The sequence below is a fragment of the Theropithecus gelada genome, chromosome 17 (genome assembly GCF_003255815.1).
Source record: "Theropithecus gelada isolate Dixy chromosome 17, Tgel_1.0, whole genome shotgun sequence".
NCBI lineage: Eukaryota > Metazoa > Chordata > Mammalia > Primates > Cercopithecidae > Theropithecus > Theropithecus gelada.
Window position 1 is genome coordinate 77,254,874 of NC_037685.1, and position 14,335 is coordinate 77,269,208.

General features: G+C 39.3%; 1 protein-coding gene across 1 annotated transcript in view; it reads left to right on the plus strand.

Annotated features, from left to right (window-relative positions):
• LRRC63 (leucine rich repeat containing 63) overlaps window positions 1–14,335 on the plus strand; it is a 64,049-nt gene that overhangs the window by 454 nt on the left and 49,260 nt on the right. The window contains exon 2 of the mRNA XM_025364567.1: window positions 606–723. Within this exon, the coding sequence (XP_025220352.1) occupies window positions 639–723 (85 nt within the window). The 5' untranslated portion in view covers window positions 606–638. The remainder of the gene's footprint in view (window positions 1–605; window positions 724–14,335) is intronic.

The following is a 14,335-nucleotide window of genomic DNA, read 5'->3' on the forward strand; positions in this document are numbered from 1 at the left end:
TTCTAAACAGCATGAGTTGGGATCCAGCAGCCCTGGGAAACCTCATTATAGTGAAACCTATCTTATTTTAGGATTGAATGGTTTTGGCCCAAGCATAGTGGTTGAAAAACAAGCCATTACAGAAAGAAGACAATTTGTTTGTGAATGGTTAGATATGGTGGGTCTTCAGAGGCTTATCTAATGAAGAGATCGTCTACACATTTCTGACCAAATTCTTTCTACATTTATAGTGATAACATTTTGGAGGGAGAGAAAAAAATGTCATTTCGACTATTCTGAAAAATCAGTATTTACTAGTTGAAACAGCATTGGCAAATTGAACTTTGTGCTAGCATGGAAAATTGTAGAAGGATCTTGGGTAGTAATAATACACATATTTTAAAAATTATATGTTTACTTATAACCCTACATTTTAACTGGATTCTTTCTATTAATAGAAGTTTTAAAGAATTATTTTCTTACCCTCTTTTTTTTTCATAAAGGAATTCTGCTTGGATTCAGTAGAATATTGCAACAGAATGATTTTCATTAAGATGTAATCTAAATTCTTATTTTTCAACAATTCAAACATATTCAAAACCTTTTAAATTCTCACTTACACCAAGGATTATGAAAAACAGCACTTACTATTCATTAAAATGCGAAAGCCCCCACTACTTCTTCGAAGACCCTTACCTCCAAAATTCACTAAGCCGTCTTTACATGAGATAAAAACCCGTACAGGTATGTGTATTAATCAGATATGTCTATTAACATTTATGTATCTTTCATAGAAATTCCTTGACTTGCACAGCTCAGAATCGCAATAAATACACTCACTAATAACTTACAAATGTTTGTTGTCAGATGAAAGCATCCAATTCAAGCCTACAGATGCATTTATTGATACTTATTGGTGGACTTAGTAGGTTCAAGTTTACCTCATCGATAAAATTTACTTCTAACTCCAGAATTGATACTCATAGGGCTTTCTCAGTCATGCGTGGATGTGTGCAGAGCACTGAAAAATTTGAGTCACTCAACACCCATGCCCCAGCTGAGGTGGAACAAAGCTACCTCTGCCTTCTTGTTTCAGCTCTCATGTTGTAAACAGGTACTGTGTTCCCTGTCTGTTTAGCGCTATGTTTCTTGAATGTTTTGTGCTTTTAGTTAGTGATTTCACTGTGGGCCCCAAGCATAGTGCCGAAGTACTGTCTAGTGTTCCTGAGCACAAGAAGGCTGTGATGGGCCTTACAGAGAACAAGATATGTGTTAGATAAGCTTCCTTCAGGTATGAGTAATGTTGTTGGCCCTGAGTTCCATGTTAACAAATCAACTGTATATATTTATTAAAGTGTCTTTAAATAGAAACAAATATAAAACAAAATTACATGTTGATCAGTTGATGAAAATGTTGAAACCAGAAGTTTGTAGGAACCTAGCCCCATATTTCTCCTAGGAGAAATGGTTGAGTAATGAGTAATTCATTGTTTGCAGAAGAGAACTACCACAAATAACGAGGACTGAATATATTTAGTGAGCAAAAACAGACCTTACCAGTTCCCTTCATTAGTTACCCACTGGGATAGTGATTGTAATCAATCAATCATATAAGTAAATGTGAAATTACCCTGTGATAAGTGCTATGAAGTAAATATGAGTCGCTTTTATAACTATAACTTTATATAATACTTAATCCTCTATTTCTGTATATGGTTTCTATTCCCTCCTTATTATAAGCAATACAATTAGCATATTTTCTCATTTTCCCCTTCTTAGTCTCCTCTTCCATCTGATTTTAGTTGATTGCAGTTTTAGTGTCAACATTTATACTGTTCAAATATACCTAGTCTATAACTTGATTTATAATGTTAAATTATCATCTTTTGACCTATGACTATTAACAATATGTAACTCAACTTACTTGTAATACTGCCACAATTTCCTCTCTTACTTTCTCTCCCAACTTTTGTTACATGATTTCTACATCATCATTTCTACATTTCTAGAATGTTCTGCATTTACAATCTGCTCTGTAATAATACAGTATGCAGATTTACAGCTCAAGATTACCAGTTATCTTGTAGTTTCTCTATTCATCTTTTGTTTAAAGTTTATCTTCTAGTACAGAATTTCACAACCTTGGCACTATGGACATTTTGGGCTGGATGGTTCCTTATTTGGTGGGGAAAGCAGAGCTCTCTTGCTCCAAAGGCTCTTGACAAAGGGCTTTGCACATAGTAAGTGCTCGAAATTTTTTTTTTATTTATTCTAAAAAAAACCCAACAGGATACATGTGCAGAACATGCAGGTTTGTTACATAGGTATACGTATGCCATGGTGGTTTGCTGTACCTATTTACCCATCCTCTAAGTTTTCTCCCCTCACTCTCCACCCGCTAACAGGCCCTGGTGTGTGTTGTTCACCTCTCTGTGTCCCTGTGTTCTCAATGTTCAACTCCCACTTATGAGTAAGAACACACGGTGTTTGGTTTTCTGTTCCTGTGTTAGTTTGCTGAGGATGATGGCTTTCAGTTTCATCCATGTCCCTGCAAAGTACACGATCTCATTCTTTTTTATGACTGCATAGTATTCCATGATGTATATGTACCACATTTTCTTTATCCAGTCTGTCATTGACAGGCATTTGGGTTGGGTCCATGTTTTTGCTATTGTGAACAGTGCTGCAATAAACATACGTGTGCATGTGTCTTTACAGTAGAATGATTTATATTCCTTTGGGAATATACCCAGTAATGGGATTGCTGGGTCAAATGGTATTTCTGGATCTAGATCCTTGAGGAATCCTTATACTGTCTTCCACAATGGTCGAACTAATTTACGTTCCCACCAACAGTGTAAAAGTGTTCCTATTTCTCCACAGTCTTGCAAGCATCTATTGTTTCCTGACATTTTAATAATCACCATTCTGACTGGTGTGAGATGGTATGTCGTTGTGGTTTTGATTTGCATTTCTCAGATGATTAGTGATGTTAAGCTTTTTTCCATATGTTTGTTGGCCACATAAATGTCTTCTTTTAAGAAGTGTCTGTTCATATCCTTCACCCACTTTTTGATGGGGTTGTTTGTTTTTTTCTCATAAATATGTTTAAGTTCCTTGTAAATTCTGGATATTAGACCTTTTTCAGATGGGTATATAGCAAAAATTTTCTCTCATTCTGTAGGCTGCCTGTTCACTCTGATGATAGTTTCTTTTGCAGTGCAGAAGCTCTTTAGTTTAACTAGATCCCATTTGTCAATTTTGGCTTTTGTTGCCACTGCTTTTGGCATTTTTGTCATGAAGTCTTTGCCCATGCCTGTGTCCTGAATGGTATTGCCTAGGTTTTCTTCTAAGGTTTTTATGGTTTTAGGTCTTACATTGAAGTCTTTAATCCATCTTGAGTTAATTTTTGTATAAGGTGCAAGGAAGGGGTCCAGTTTCAGTTTTCGGTGTATGGCTAGCCAGTTTTCCCAGCACCATTTACTGAATAGGAGATCCTTTCCCGATTGCTTGTTTTTGTCAGGTTTGACAAAGATCAGGTGGTTGTAGATGTGTGGCATTATTTCTGAGGTCTCTGTTCTGCTCCATTGGTCTATATGTCTGTTTTGGTAACAGTAACATGCTGTTTTGATTATTGTAGCCTTGTAGTATAGTTTGAAGTCAGATAGGGTGATGCCTCCAGCTTCATTCTTTTTGCTTAGGATTGTCTTGGCTATATGGGCTCTTTTTTGGTTCCATATGAAATTTAAAGTAGTTTTTTCTAATTCTGGGAAGACAGTCAGTGGTAGCTTGATGAGGATAGCACTGAATCTATACATTACTTTGGGCAATGTGGCCATTTTCATGATGTTGATTCTTCCTATCCATGAGCATGGTACGTTTTTCCATTTGGTTGTGTCCTCTCTTATTTCCTTGAGCACTGGTTTGTAATTCTCTTTGAAGAGGTCCTTAATATCCCTTGTAAGTTGGATTCCTAGGTATTTTATTCTCTTTGTAGCAGTTGTAAATGGGAGTTCACTCATGATTTGGCTCTCTGTTTGTCTGTTATTGGTGTATATGAATGCCTATGATTTTTGCTTATTGGTTTTGTATCCTGAGACTTTGCTGAAGTTGCTTATCAGCTTAAGGAGACTTTGGGCTGAGACGATGGGATTTTCTAAAACTACAATCATGTCATCTGCAAAAAGAGACAATTTGACTTCCTCTTTTCCTATTTGAATACCCTTTATTGCCTTCTCTTGCCTGATTGTGCTGGCCAGAACTTCCAATATCAGGTTGAACAGGAGTGGTGAGAGAAGGCATCTCTGTTTTGTGCCGGTTTTCAAACAGAATGCTTCCAGCTTTTGCCCATTCAGTATGATATTGGCTGTGGGTTTGTCATTAATAGCTCTTATTATTTTGAGATATATTCCATCAATACCTAGTTTATTGAGAGTTTTTAGCATGAAAGGATGTTGAAATTTATCAAAGGCCTTTTCTGCATCTATTGAGATAATTATGTGGTTTTTGTCATTGGTTCTGTTTATGTGATGGATTATGTTTATTGATTTACATATGTTGAACCAGCCTTGCATCCCAAGGATGAAGCCAACTTGATTGTGGTGGATAAGCTTTTTGATGTGCTGCTAGATTCGGTTCACCACTGTTTTATTAAGGATTTTCACACTGATCTTCGTCAGGGATATTGGCCTAACATTTTCCTTTTTTTGTTGTGTCTCTGCCAGGTTTTGGTATCAGGATGATGCTAGCCTTATAAAATGAGTTAGGGAGGAGTCCCTCTTTTTCTGTTGTTTGGAATAGTTTCAGAAGGAATCATACCAGCTCCTCTTTGTACCTCTGGTAGAATTCGGGTGTGAATCTGTCTGGTCCTGGGCTTTCTTTGGTTGGTAGGCTATTAATTACTGCCTCAATTTCAGAACTTGTTACTGGTCTATTCAGGGACTCGACTTCTTCCTGGTTTCATCTTGGGAGGGTGTATGTGTCCAGGAATTTATCTATTTCTTCTAGATTTTCTAGTTTATTTACGTAGAGGTGTTTATAGTATTCTCTGATGGTAGTTTGTATTTGTGTGGGATCAATGTTTTTATTCTGTCTCTTTGATTCTTCTCTCTTTTCTTCTTTATTAGTCTGGCTAGTAGTCTATCTATTTTGTTAATCTTTTAAAAAACTCAGCTCCTGGATTCATTGATTTTTTGAAGGGTTTTTCATGTCTCTGACTCCTTCAGTTCTGCTCTGATCTTAGTTATTTCTTGTCTTCTGCTAGCTTTTGAATTTGTTTGCTCTTGCTTCTCTAGTTCTTTCAATTGTGATGTTAGGGTGTTAATTTTACATCTTTCCCACTTTCTCCTGTGGGCATAGTGCTGTAAACTTCCCTCTACACGCTGCTTTAGCTGTGTCCCAGAGATTTGGGTACGTTGTGTCTTCATTTTTATTGGTTTCAAAGGACTTACTTATTTCTGCCTTAATTTCGTTGTTTACCCAGTAGTCATTCAGCAGCAGGTTGTTTGGTTTCCATGTAGTTGTGCAGTTTTGAGTGAGTTTCTTAATCCTGATTCTAATTTGATTGCAGTGTGGCCTGAGAGACTGTTTGTTATGATTTCCGTTCTTTTGCACTTTCTGAGGAGTGTTTTACTTCCAATTATCTGGTCAATTTTAGAATAAGTGCGATGTGGTGCTGAGAAGAATGTATATTCTGTTGATTTGGGGTGGAGAGTTCTGTAGACGTCTATTAGGTCTGCTTGGTCCAGAGCTGAGTTCAAGCCCTGAATATCCTTGTTAATTTTCTGTCTTGTTGATCTGTCTAATATTGACAGTGGGGTGTTAAAGTCTCCCATTATTATTGTGTGGGAGTCTAAGTCTTTTTGAAGGTTTCTGAGAACTTGCTTTATGAATCTGGGTGCTCCTATATTGGGTATATTTAGGATAGTTAGCTCTTCTTATTGCACTGGTCCCTTTACCCATTATGTAATGCCCTTCTTTGTCTCTTTTGACCTTTGTTGGTTTAAAGTCTGTTTTATCAGAGACTAGGATTGCAACCCCTGCTATTTTCCTTTTTTTTTTTTTTTTTTTTTTGCTTTCCATTTGCTTGGTAAATATTCCTCCATCCCTTTATTTTGAGCCTATGTGTGTCTTTGCATGTGAGATGGGTCTCCTGAATACAGCACACTGATGGGTCTTGACTCTTTATCCAGTTTGCCAGTCTGTCTCTTTTAATTGGGGCATTTAGCCCATTTACATTTAAGGTTAATATCATTATATGTGAATTTGATCCTGTTATTATGAAGCTAGCTGGTTATTTTGCCCTTTAGTTGATGCAGTTTCTTCATAGTGTTGATGGTCTTTACAATTTGGTATGTTTTTGCAGTGGCTGGTACCAGTTTTTACTTTCCATATTTGGTGTTTCCTTCAGGAGCTCTTGTAAGGCAGGCCTGGTGGTGACAAAATCCCTCAGTATTTGCTTGTCTGTAATGGATTTCATTTCTCCTTCGCTTATGAAGCTTAGTTTGGCTGGATATGAAATTCTGGGTTGAAAATTCTTTTCTTTAAGAATGTTGAATACTGGCCCCCAGTCTATTCTGGCCTGTACTGTTTCTGCAGAGAGATCCACTGTTAGTCTGATGGGCTTCCATTTGTGGGTAACCTGACCTTTCTCTCTGGCTGCCCTTAACATTTTTTCCTTCATTTCAACCTTGGTGAGTCTGACAATTATGGGTCTTGGGATTGCTCTTCTTGAGAAGTATCTTTGTTATGTTCTCTGTCTTTCCTGAATTTGAATGTTGGCCTGTCTTGCTAGATTGGGGAAGTTCTCCTGGATAATATCCTGAAGAGTGTTTTCCAACTTGGTTCCATCCTCCTTGTCTCTTTCAGTATACCAATCAAATGTAGGTTTGGTCTTTTCACATAATCCCATATTTCTTGGAGGCTTTGTTCATTCCTTTTTGTTCTTTTTTCTCTAATCATGTCTTCACGCTTGATTTCATTAAGTTGGTCTTCAATCTCTGATATCCTTTCTTCCGCTTGATCGATTTGGCTTTTGATACTTGTATATGCTTCACGAAGTTCTTGTGCTGTGATTTTCAGCTCCATCACTCCATTTATGTTCTTCTCTAAACTGGTTATTCTGGTTAGCAATTCGTCTAACCTTTTTTCAAAGTTCTTAGTTTCCTTGCATTGGGTTAGATCATGTTCCTTTAGCTCAGAGGAGTTTATTATTATCCACCTTCTGAAGCCTACTTCTGTCAATTCATCAAACTCATTCTCCATCCAGTTTTGTTCCCTTGCTGGCATGAAGCTGTGATCCTTTGGAGGAGAAGAGGCATTCTGGTTTTTGGAATTTTCAGCCTTTTTGTGCTGTTCTTCCTCATCTTCGTGGATTTATCTACCTTTGGTCTTTGATGCTGGTCACTTTCGGATGGGGTTTCTGTGTGGACATCCTTTTTGTTGATGTTGATGCTATTCCTTTCTGTTTGTTATTTTTTCCTTCCATCAGTCTGGCCCCTCTGCTGCAGGTCTGCTGGAGTTTGCTGGAGGGCCACTCCAGACACTGTTTGCCTGGGTATCACCAGTGGAGGCTGCAGAAGAGCAAAGATTGCTGCCTGCTCCTTCCACTGGAAACTTTGTTCCAGAGGGGCACCCGCCAAATGCCAGCCGGATCTCTCCTGTGTGAGGTGTCTGTCAACCCCTGCTGGGAGGTGTCTCCCAGTCATGAGGCATGGGGGTCAGGGACCCACTTGAGGAGGCAGTCTGTCCCCCTTAGCAGAGCTCAAGCGCTGTGCTGGGAGCTTTGCTGCTCTCTTTAGACCTGGCAGGCAGGAACGTTTAAGTCGGCTGAAGCTGCACCTACAGCTGCCCCTTTCCCCAGGTGCTGTGTCCCAGGGAGATAGGAGTTTTCTCTATAAGGCCCTGACTGGGGCTGCTGCCTTTCTTTCAGAAATGCCCTGCCCAGAGAGGACGAATCTAGAGAGGAAGTCTGGCTACAGCAGTTTTGCTGAGCTGCAGTGGGCTCCACCCAGTTTGAACTTCCTGGTAGCTTTGTATACACTGTGCAGGGGTGGGGGGGGGAAATGCCTGCTTAAGCCTCAGTAATGACAGATGCCCCTCCCCCCACCAAGCTTAAGTGTCCCAGGTTGACTTCAGACTGCTGTGCTGGCAGTGAGAATTTCAAGCCAGTGGATTTTAGCTTGCCCGGCTCTGTGGGGGTTGGGTTCACTGAGCTAGACCACTTGGTCCCTGGCTTCAGGCCCCTTTCCAGGGGAGTGAACTGTTCTGTCTCACTGGCATTCCAGGCACCACTGGGTTATAAAAAAAAAAAAAAAAAACTTCTGCAGCTAGCTCGATGTCTGCCCAAATGGCCACCCAGTTTTGTGCTTGAAACCCAGGGCCCTGGTGGCATAGGCACCTGAGGGCATCTCCTGGTCTAGGGATTGTGAAGATGATGGGAAAAGCGTAGTATCTGGGTTGCAGTGCACCGTTCCTCACAGCACAGTCCCTCATGACTTCCCTTGACTAGGGTAGGGAGTTCCCAGACCCCTTGTGCTTCCCAGGTGAGGCAACACCACACCCTGCTTTGGCTCACCCTACATGTTGGGAAAAGTTCTTTAAGCATCACTTCTCCACCCAATAAGACTGCCTTTTTCTTTTCTCCCATAGTATTCCATATTTACCCCTACGAACCACTTATTATAACTGTTTACCTGCCTAGTTTCTATACTAAATTGTGAGATATCTGTTGGTAGTAAGGTTTGTGTTGTATCATTGTACCCCCAGCACTATGTGTACAGCTGACACATGGTAGGTGTTAAATGTTCATTGAATGAATTGATGAGAATGATAAATATGTGTTGTATTATCAAAGAAGGATGGATTGCACAGGGTTTAAGGTAGACTTTGAAAGTAAAAAATGATTTGAACTGGTTGATAAGGTATTCCACATAGCATGATGGACATGTGGAATGAAGTCGTATATGAGCAATTAGGCCTTTTTGGTTGTCAGAAATAATTGCAGTAACTAAGGCTTCATATTGGAAAGTAACAAGTCATCTCACAAAAAGGTGGCATAAAGTAGTTCCTGTTCACATAGATTTTTATATGCCAAACTAAGAAATCTGAATTAATACCGATTCCGATAATTCAGTGAAAACATGATATGCCAATATCAGAAAACCAATGGGAAATTAACTCTGAAGACTAGGACGATGGCAGTGATGATCAGGGGAAAACCTTTTTTAAATTTTTATTTTCCTGTTTTGTTTTCATGACATTGGGTTTGAAGAGAGGGGTTCATAAGTATATGGGACTGTGATATTTTGCTGTCTCTCAAGTGCCATATTGATCAAAGTTCAAATTTTGTCTTCAAGTTCAAGACTTGGTTCTGAGTCAGCAGAGGTTAACCCATTGCTGCTGGGGAGTTGGGGTCTATTGGAAGAAAGCAAGGGACATTGGTGTGAATGATTGTGGAGGACTGAAGATTTCCAGAACCCATCTCAGGCCTTGGATGTTTTCAATATAGTTTATTTGTTGGGAGTTGCCAAAGCAGACCCCTAGAGCAACATGGAATGGCCAGGCTGATATTGTACTCAGAGTGGAAGGTTGTCAGGTGTATAGTGAACAGCTGATGAGAACACATACCTTCAGGGTTTCTTTTTCTCTGCATCCTCACTAACATCTGTTATTTTTTATCTTTTTAATAACAGCCATTCTAACTAGGGTAAGATAATATCTCGTTATGATTTAATTTGTATTTCTCTAATCATTAGTGATGTTGAGCATTTTTAAATATAAGTGTTGGCCATTTGTATGTCTTCTTTTCAGAAATGTCTATTCATGTCATGCCTAAGGGGATTTTTTGTTTTCTAGGGGGATTTTTTTTTTTTTCTGTTGAGTTGTTTGAGGTCCTTGTATATTCTAGATATTAGTCCCTTGTTGTATGGATAATTTGCAAATATTTTTTCCCACTCAACAAGGTCTTAGTCATAAATTATTTTCCTAAACCAGTGTCCAGGAGGGTTTTACCTAGGTTTTCTTGTAGTAATTTTATAGTTCTGGGTCTTAAGTTTAACTCTGTAATCCATTTTGAGTTATATGTTGTATATGGTAAGAGATAGGGATCCAGTTTCATTCTTTTGAATATGGCTGTCCAATTTTCCTAACACTATTTATTAAAGAGGGTGTCCTTTCCCCAGTGTTCTTGTCAGTGTTGCTGAAGATCAGTTGGCTGTAAGTATGTGACTTTACTTCAGGGTTCTGTATTCTGTTCCATTGAGCATTTCTCGTAGGGTCTCTCTTGGTTGTAGCAAATTCCCTCAGCATTTGCTTTTCTGGGAAAGACTTTATTTTTCCTCCATCTATGAAGGATAATTTTGCTGGATAGACTCTTCTTGGCTGACAGTTTCTTTTGTTTGTTTGTTTGTTTTTAATTTCAGTGCTTTGAATATATCACCTCATTCTCTTCTAGCCTGTAAAGTTTCTGCTAAGAAATCCACTGTTAAGACCAGGTACAGTGGCTCACGCCTGTAATCCCAGAACTTTGGGAGGCCGAGGTGGGTGGATCACAAGGTCAGGAGTTTGAGACCAGCCAGGCCAACATAGTGAAACCCCGTCTCTACTAAAAAAAAAAATACAGAAATTAGCTGGGCATGGTGGTGTGGGTCTGTAATCCCAGCTACTCGGGAGGCTGAGGCAGGAGAATCGCTTGAATATGGGGAGGCTGAGGTTGCAGTGAGCCGAGATTGTGCCACTGCACTCCAGCCTGGGCAACAGAGCAAGACCTTGTCTCAAAAACAAAAACAAAACAACAACAACAACAACACCAAAAAAAAAACAAAAAAAAATCCCACAGAAATCCACTGTTAGTTAGTCTGATGGAGTTTCTTTATTGGTGACTAGATGCTTTTCTCTTGCTTTTTAAAGGGTATGCTTTTTATCTTTGACTTTAGGCAGTCTCACTATAATGTGCCGTGGGGAAGACATTTTTGCAGTGTTTGCCTAGGGATTGCTGAAGTTCCTATATCTGAATGTGAACGTCTACAATTCTTGCTAGACTTGGGAAGTTTTCTTCTATTATTTAATTATATAGGTTTTATAGTCCTTCCTTTGTCTCTTTGCCCCGGGATGCCAATAATTTGAATATTTGATCACATTATGTTGTCCCAAATGTCACAAAGTCTTTGTGAATTCTTCTAGGTTCTTTTTCTTTATTTTTGTCTGACTGGATTATTTCAAAAGATGTGTCGTCAAGTTCTGAGATTCTTTCTTCTGCCTGATCTAGTCTATTATTGGAGCTTTCAAATATATTTTATATTTTCTTCAATTAATTCTTCAGCTCCAGAATTTCTATTTGGGTCTTTCTTAAAAATATCTATCTATCTCTTTGGTAGATTTCTCATTCATGTCCTGAATTATTCTTCTGAATTCTTTGTATTTTCCAGAATTCTCTTGTATCTAACTGAGCTTCTTTAAAATTGAAATTTTGAATTATTTTTCTGGGATTTCAGCAACTTCTTTTTGATTAAGATCTATTGCTGGAGAATTATTGTTTTCCAAAGGAAAACAATTTCCTTTGGAAATATTGTTTCCTTTGGAAAACAATAATTCATATTCATATTAAAGGGAAATAATACATATTTCATTGTATTTTGATGTTTTCTGTGTCTTTATGTTGATATCTGTGTATCTGGTGTAACAGTTGCATCTTCCTATTTTTTAATTCACTTCCATAGGGTAGGACTTTTTTTCTGAAGATGTATCTGGGGTGTTGGTTGGGTAGGGCACTTTGACTTTGATTCTGGGTGCATGTAGTAGTGTAGTCTCTGTATGATTTCTTTGGCTGTAAATAGCATTAGTGCTTTCTGTGATTTCCTTAGAGGATTAGGCTGCAATTATTAGTGAAGGCTGTGGTGAAGTTGTGCTGGGGACAGGCCCCAAGGGTAGGCTGACTCTACCTATCTTTGTGTCCCAAAGTGGTGTGTGCTGGCACCTGTGTTGGTGGTTACTGGTGGGCCAGTTCCTGGGCCTTAGGTGGCTTGCATGGCTGCTGGTAGTGGCAGCAGTGGGCTAGGTCACTGAACAGATTCTCATGTCCTGGGAAACAATTGTGCTATGGGTCATGGCAGTAGAGGTGGTGGAATGACCCTCTGGGTCCTGCATGGTATGGGCTCATGTTGGTGGTGGCTGTGCTATGGGTCACCACCCACAGCTCCAGACATGCTGTTCTCAGGTTCTTCTGCTCTCTGCAGCAGCAGTGCTATAGTGCCATGTGTCAGGGAGGAAGAACCTTGCTTTCACTCCAGATCCCAGGCATGCAGGCCATGTTACACTGTGAGGTTGTAGTCACTACTTAGAACCTCAGTCAGGCCGGTCTCTGGATCACCTGCCCCAGCCTTCAGCAGCAGCAGCAGAAGTGGGTGTGTGGAAGAGGAGGAGATGTCCTGTTCTCTATGTATGAGCCTGAGTACAGAGACTCTTCTTCCAGTGGGAGAGGAAATCAAACTAATGAGTATAAATTACTTCAGTTTGCCATTAAAGGGAAGGATAAATATGGTGAGATGGTGGTAGCTGGAAGGAGTTCTGGAGTCTATTGAAGTGTTTGCTGTGTTAATGTGTTTTGTTTTAATAGAGAGAAAATGAACTTAAATACATTGGTGTAGCTATTTTATTGAATCGGTTACCTTCAATTAGTTCCACTTAAGTGGGAAGCAAACATTATTTTCTTACTACTGTCCTTCAAACTCACGTGGCACATGTATCTCTCTAAAAGCATTTCTAGTCAGTTTTGTCAATTAGCTCTATTCATTTTCAGATATTAAATTACTTGTTTCATCTAAATTAGTACTTCCATATAGTATATAATCAGACTGTGTCCCTTCTCCCAGCTCAACCTAGGCCTGCTAATTCTTACACAAGCCAAGGGAAGGAGGGGCCTGATCAGTTCTTCCACCCCATTTTTTTATTCTCTTTTTCTATTCTTTTCATTTTTCCTTTTTCTTTTCTTTTTTTTCTTTTAGACAAGGTCTCGCTCCGTCACCCAAGCTGGAGTACAGTGGTGCAATCATGGCTCACTGTAGCCTCAGTCTCCTGGGCTCGTGGTACCCTCCCACCTCAGCCTTCTAAGTATCTGGGACTATAGGAGCATGCTGCCACACTTGACTAATTTTTTTTTTTTTTTTTTTTTTTTTTTTTTTTTTTTTTGCAGGGATAGGAGTATTGCTATGTTGCCCAGGCTGATCTTGAACTCCTGGCCTCAGGTGATCTTACTATCTCAGCATACCAAAGTGCTGGGATTACAGGCATGAACTACTGTGCCTGGCCTTACTCTCTTTTTCAACTCATATTATAGTTTTTGGTTCCTCCATAAGTGGGGCAAGGTGTGGGGAAGAGTTATGTTGTTAAAAAGTTAATAATTAAAGTGAGAATCAGCATCAGTCTTGTACCCCACGGAAATGTCAGGAGATACAAGTCAAATAGTTAAAATGATTCCCTTATATTACTCTGATCAGGAAACAGCAATGGATAAACCAATACATTTTGCTGTTCTGCAAGTATCAGTGGGGGAGGTGGATAGGGGAAGAGTGAGATGTTACTTTCTCCTTGTGGTATATATTCTTCTTATTTATAAAAAGTCCCCCTCACTTGGTTTGAGATAGGGGACATCATCCCTCCTACACCCTCAATGGGGAGGGAAAAATCAGGGAAATGCATACAACTCCAATAGCTCTGTTCAGAGGAGATACTCTCTCCAAACTCAGATCAGTCTCCAGCCGTCCCATATAGACAACAGATGGGTGAAGAGTGAAGTGCTGAAGGACTTATTTTGGCCACCCCTAGGCAAATTTTGCCTTAATGAATCTATTATCTCCTCATTTGAATGTACAGATCCTCATCATTTATTGCACTCAGCTGAGGGAACAGAAAAATGTCATTTCACATTCTGTTGCATAGGAAAGAAAAGGCATATATGATTCCTGCCTAAGAATGCAAGCTCAGTGCATTTTCTGGACATGAGATAGAAAAGAATACTTGTTGTTATAATCTAAATGAGCTTATGGCACCTGTAACCACTATCAGATTGTTACCATCTTCAAAAGACACATTGGCCTGACGTCTGGCATTTAAAGAAATGTAAATCTTTGGTCAAGAAAATTTCAAATGAGGGAGCGCTAATGATGTATGATAAATAGCAAAACTTCATCAATTGTATCCATCCCTATTGCCAGAGTTTTAGTGATAAACTCTCAAAAATCTAGTCTATTATTGGAGCTTATATCTTCCCTTCTCTCTACCAATTCTGTTCTTCCAAGGATAGTTCTCTACCCTTTAAAAATCTAATACAATTTAGCCTTTTCACTTCTCCAGTTGCTCA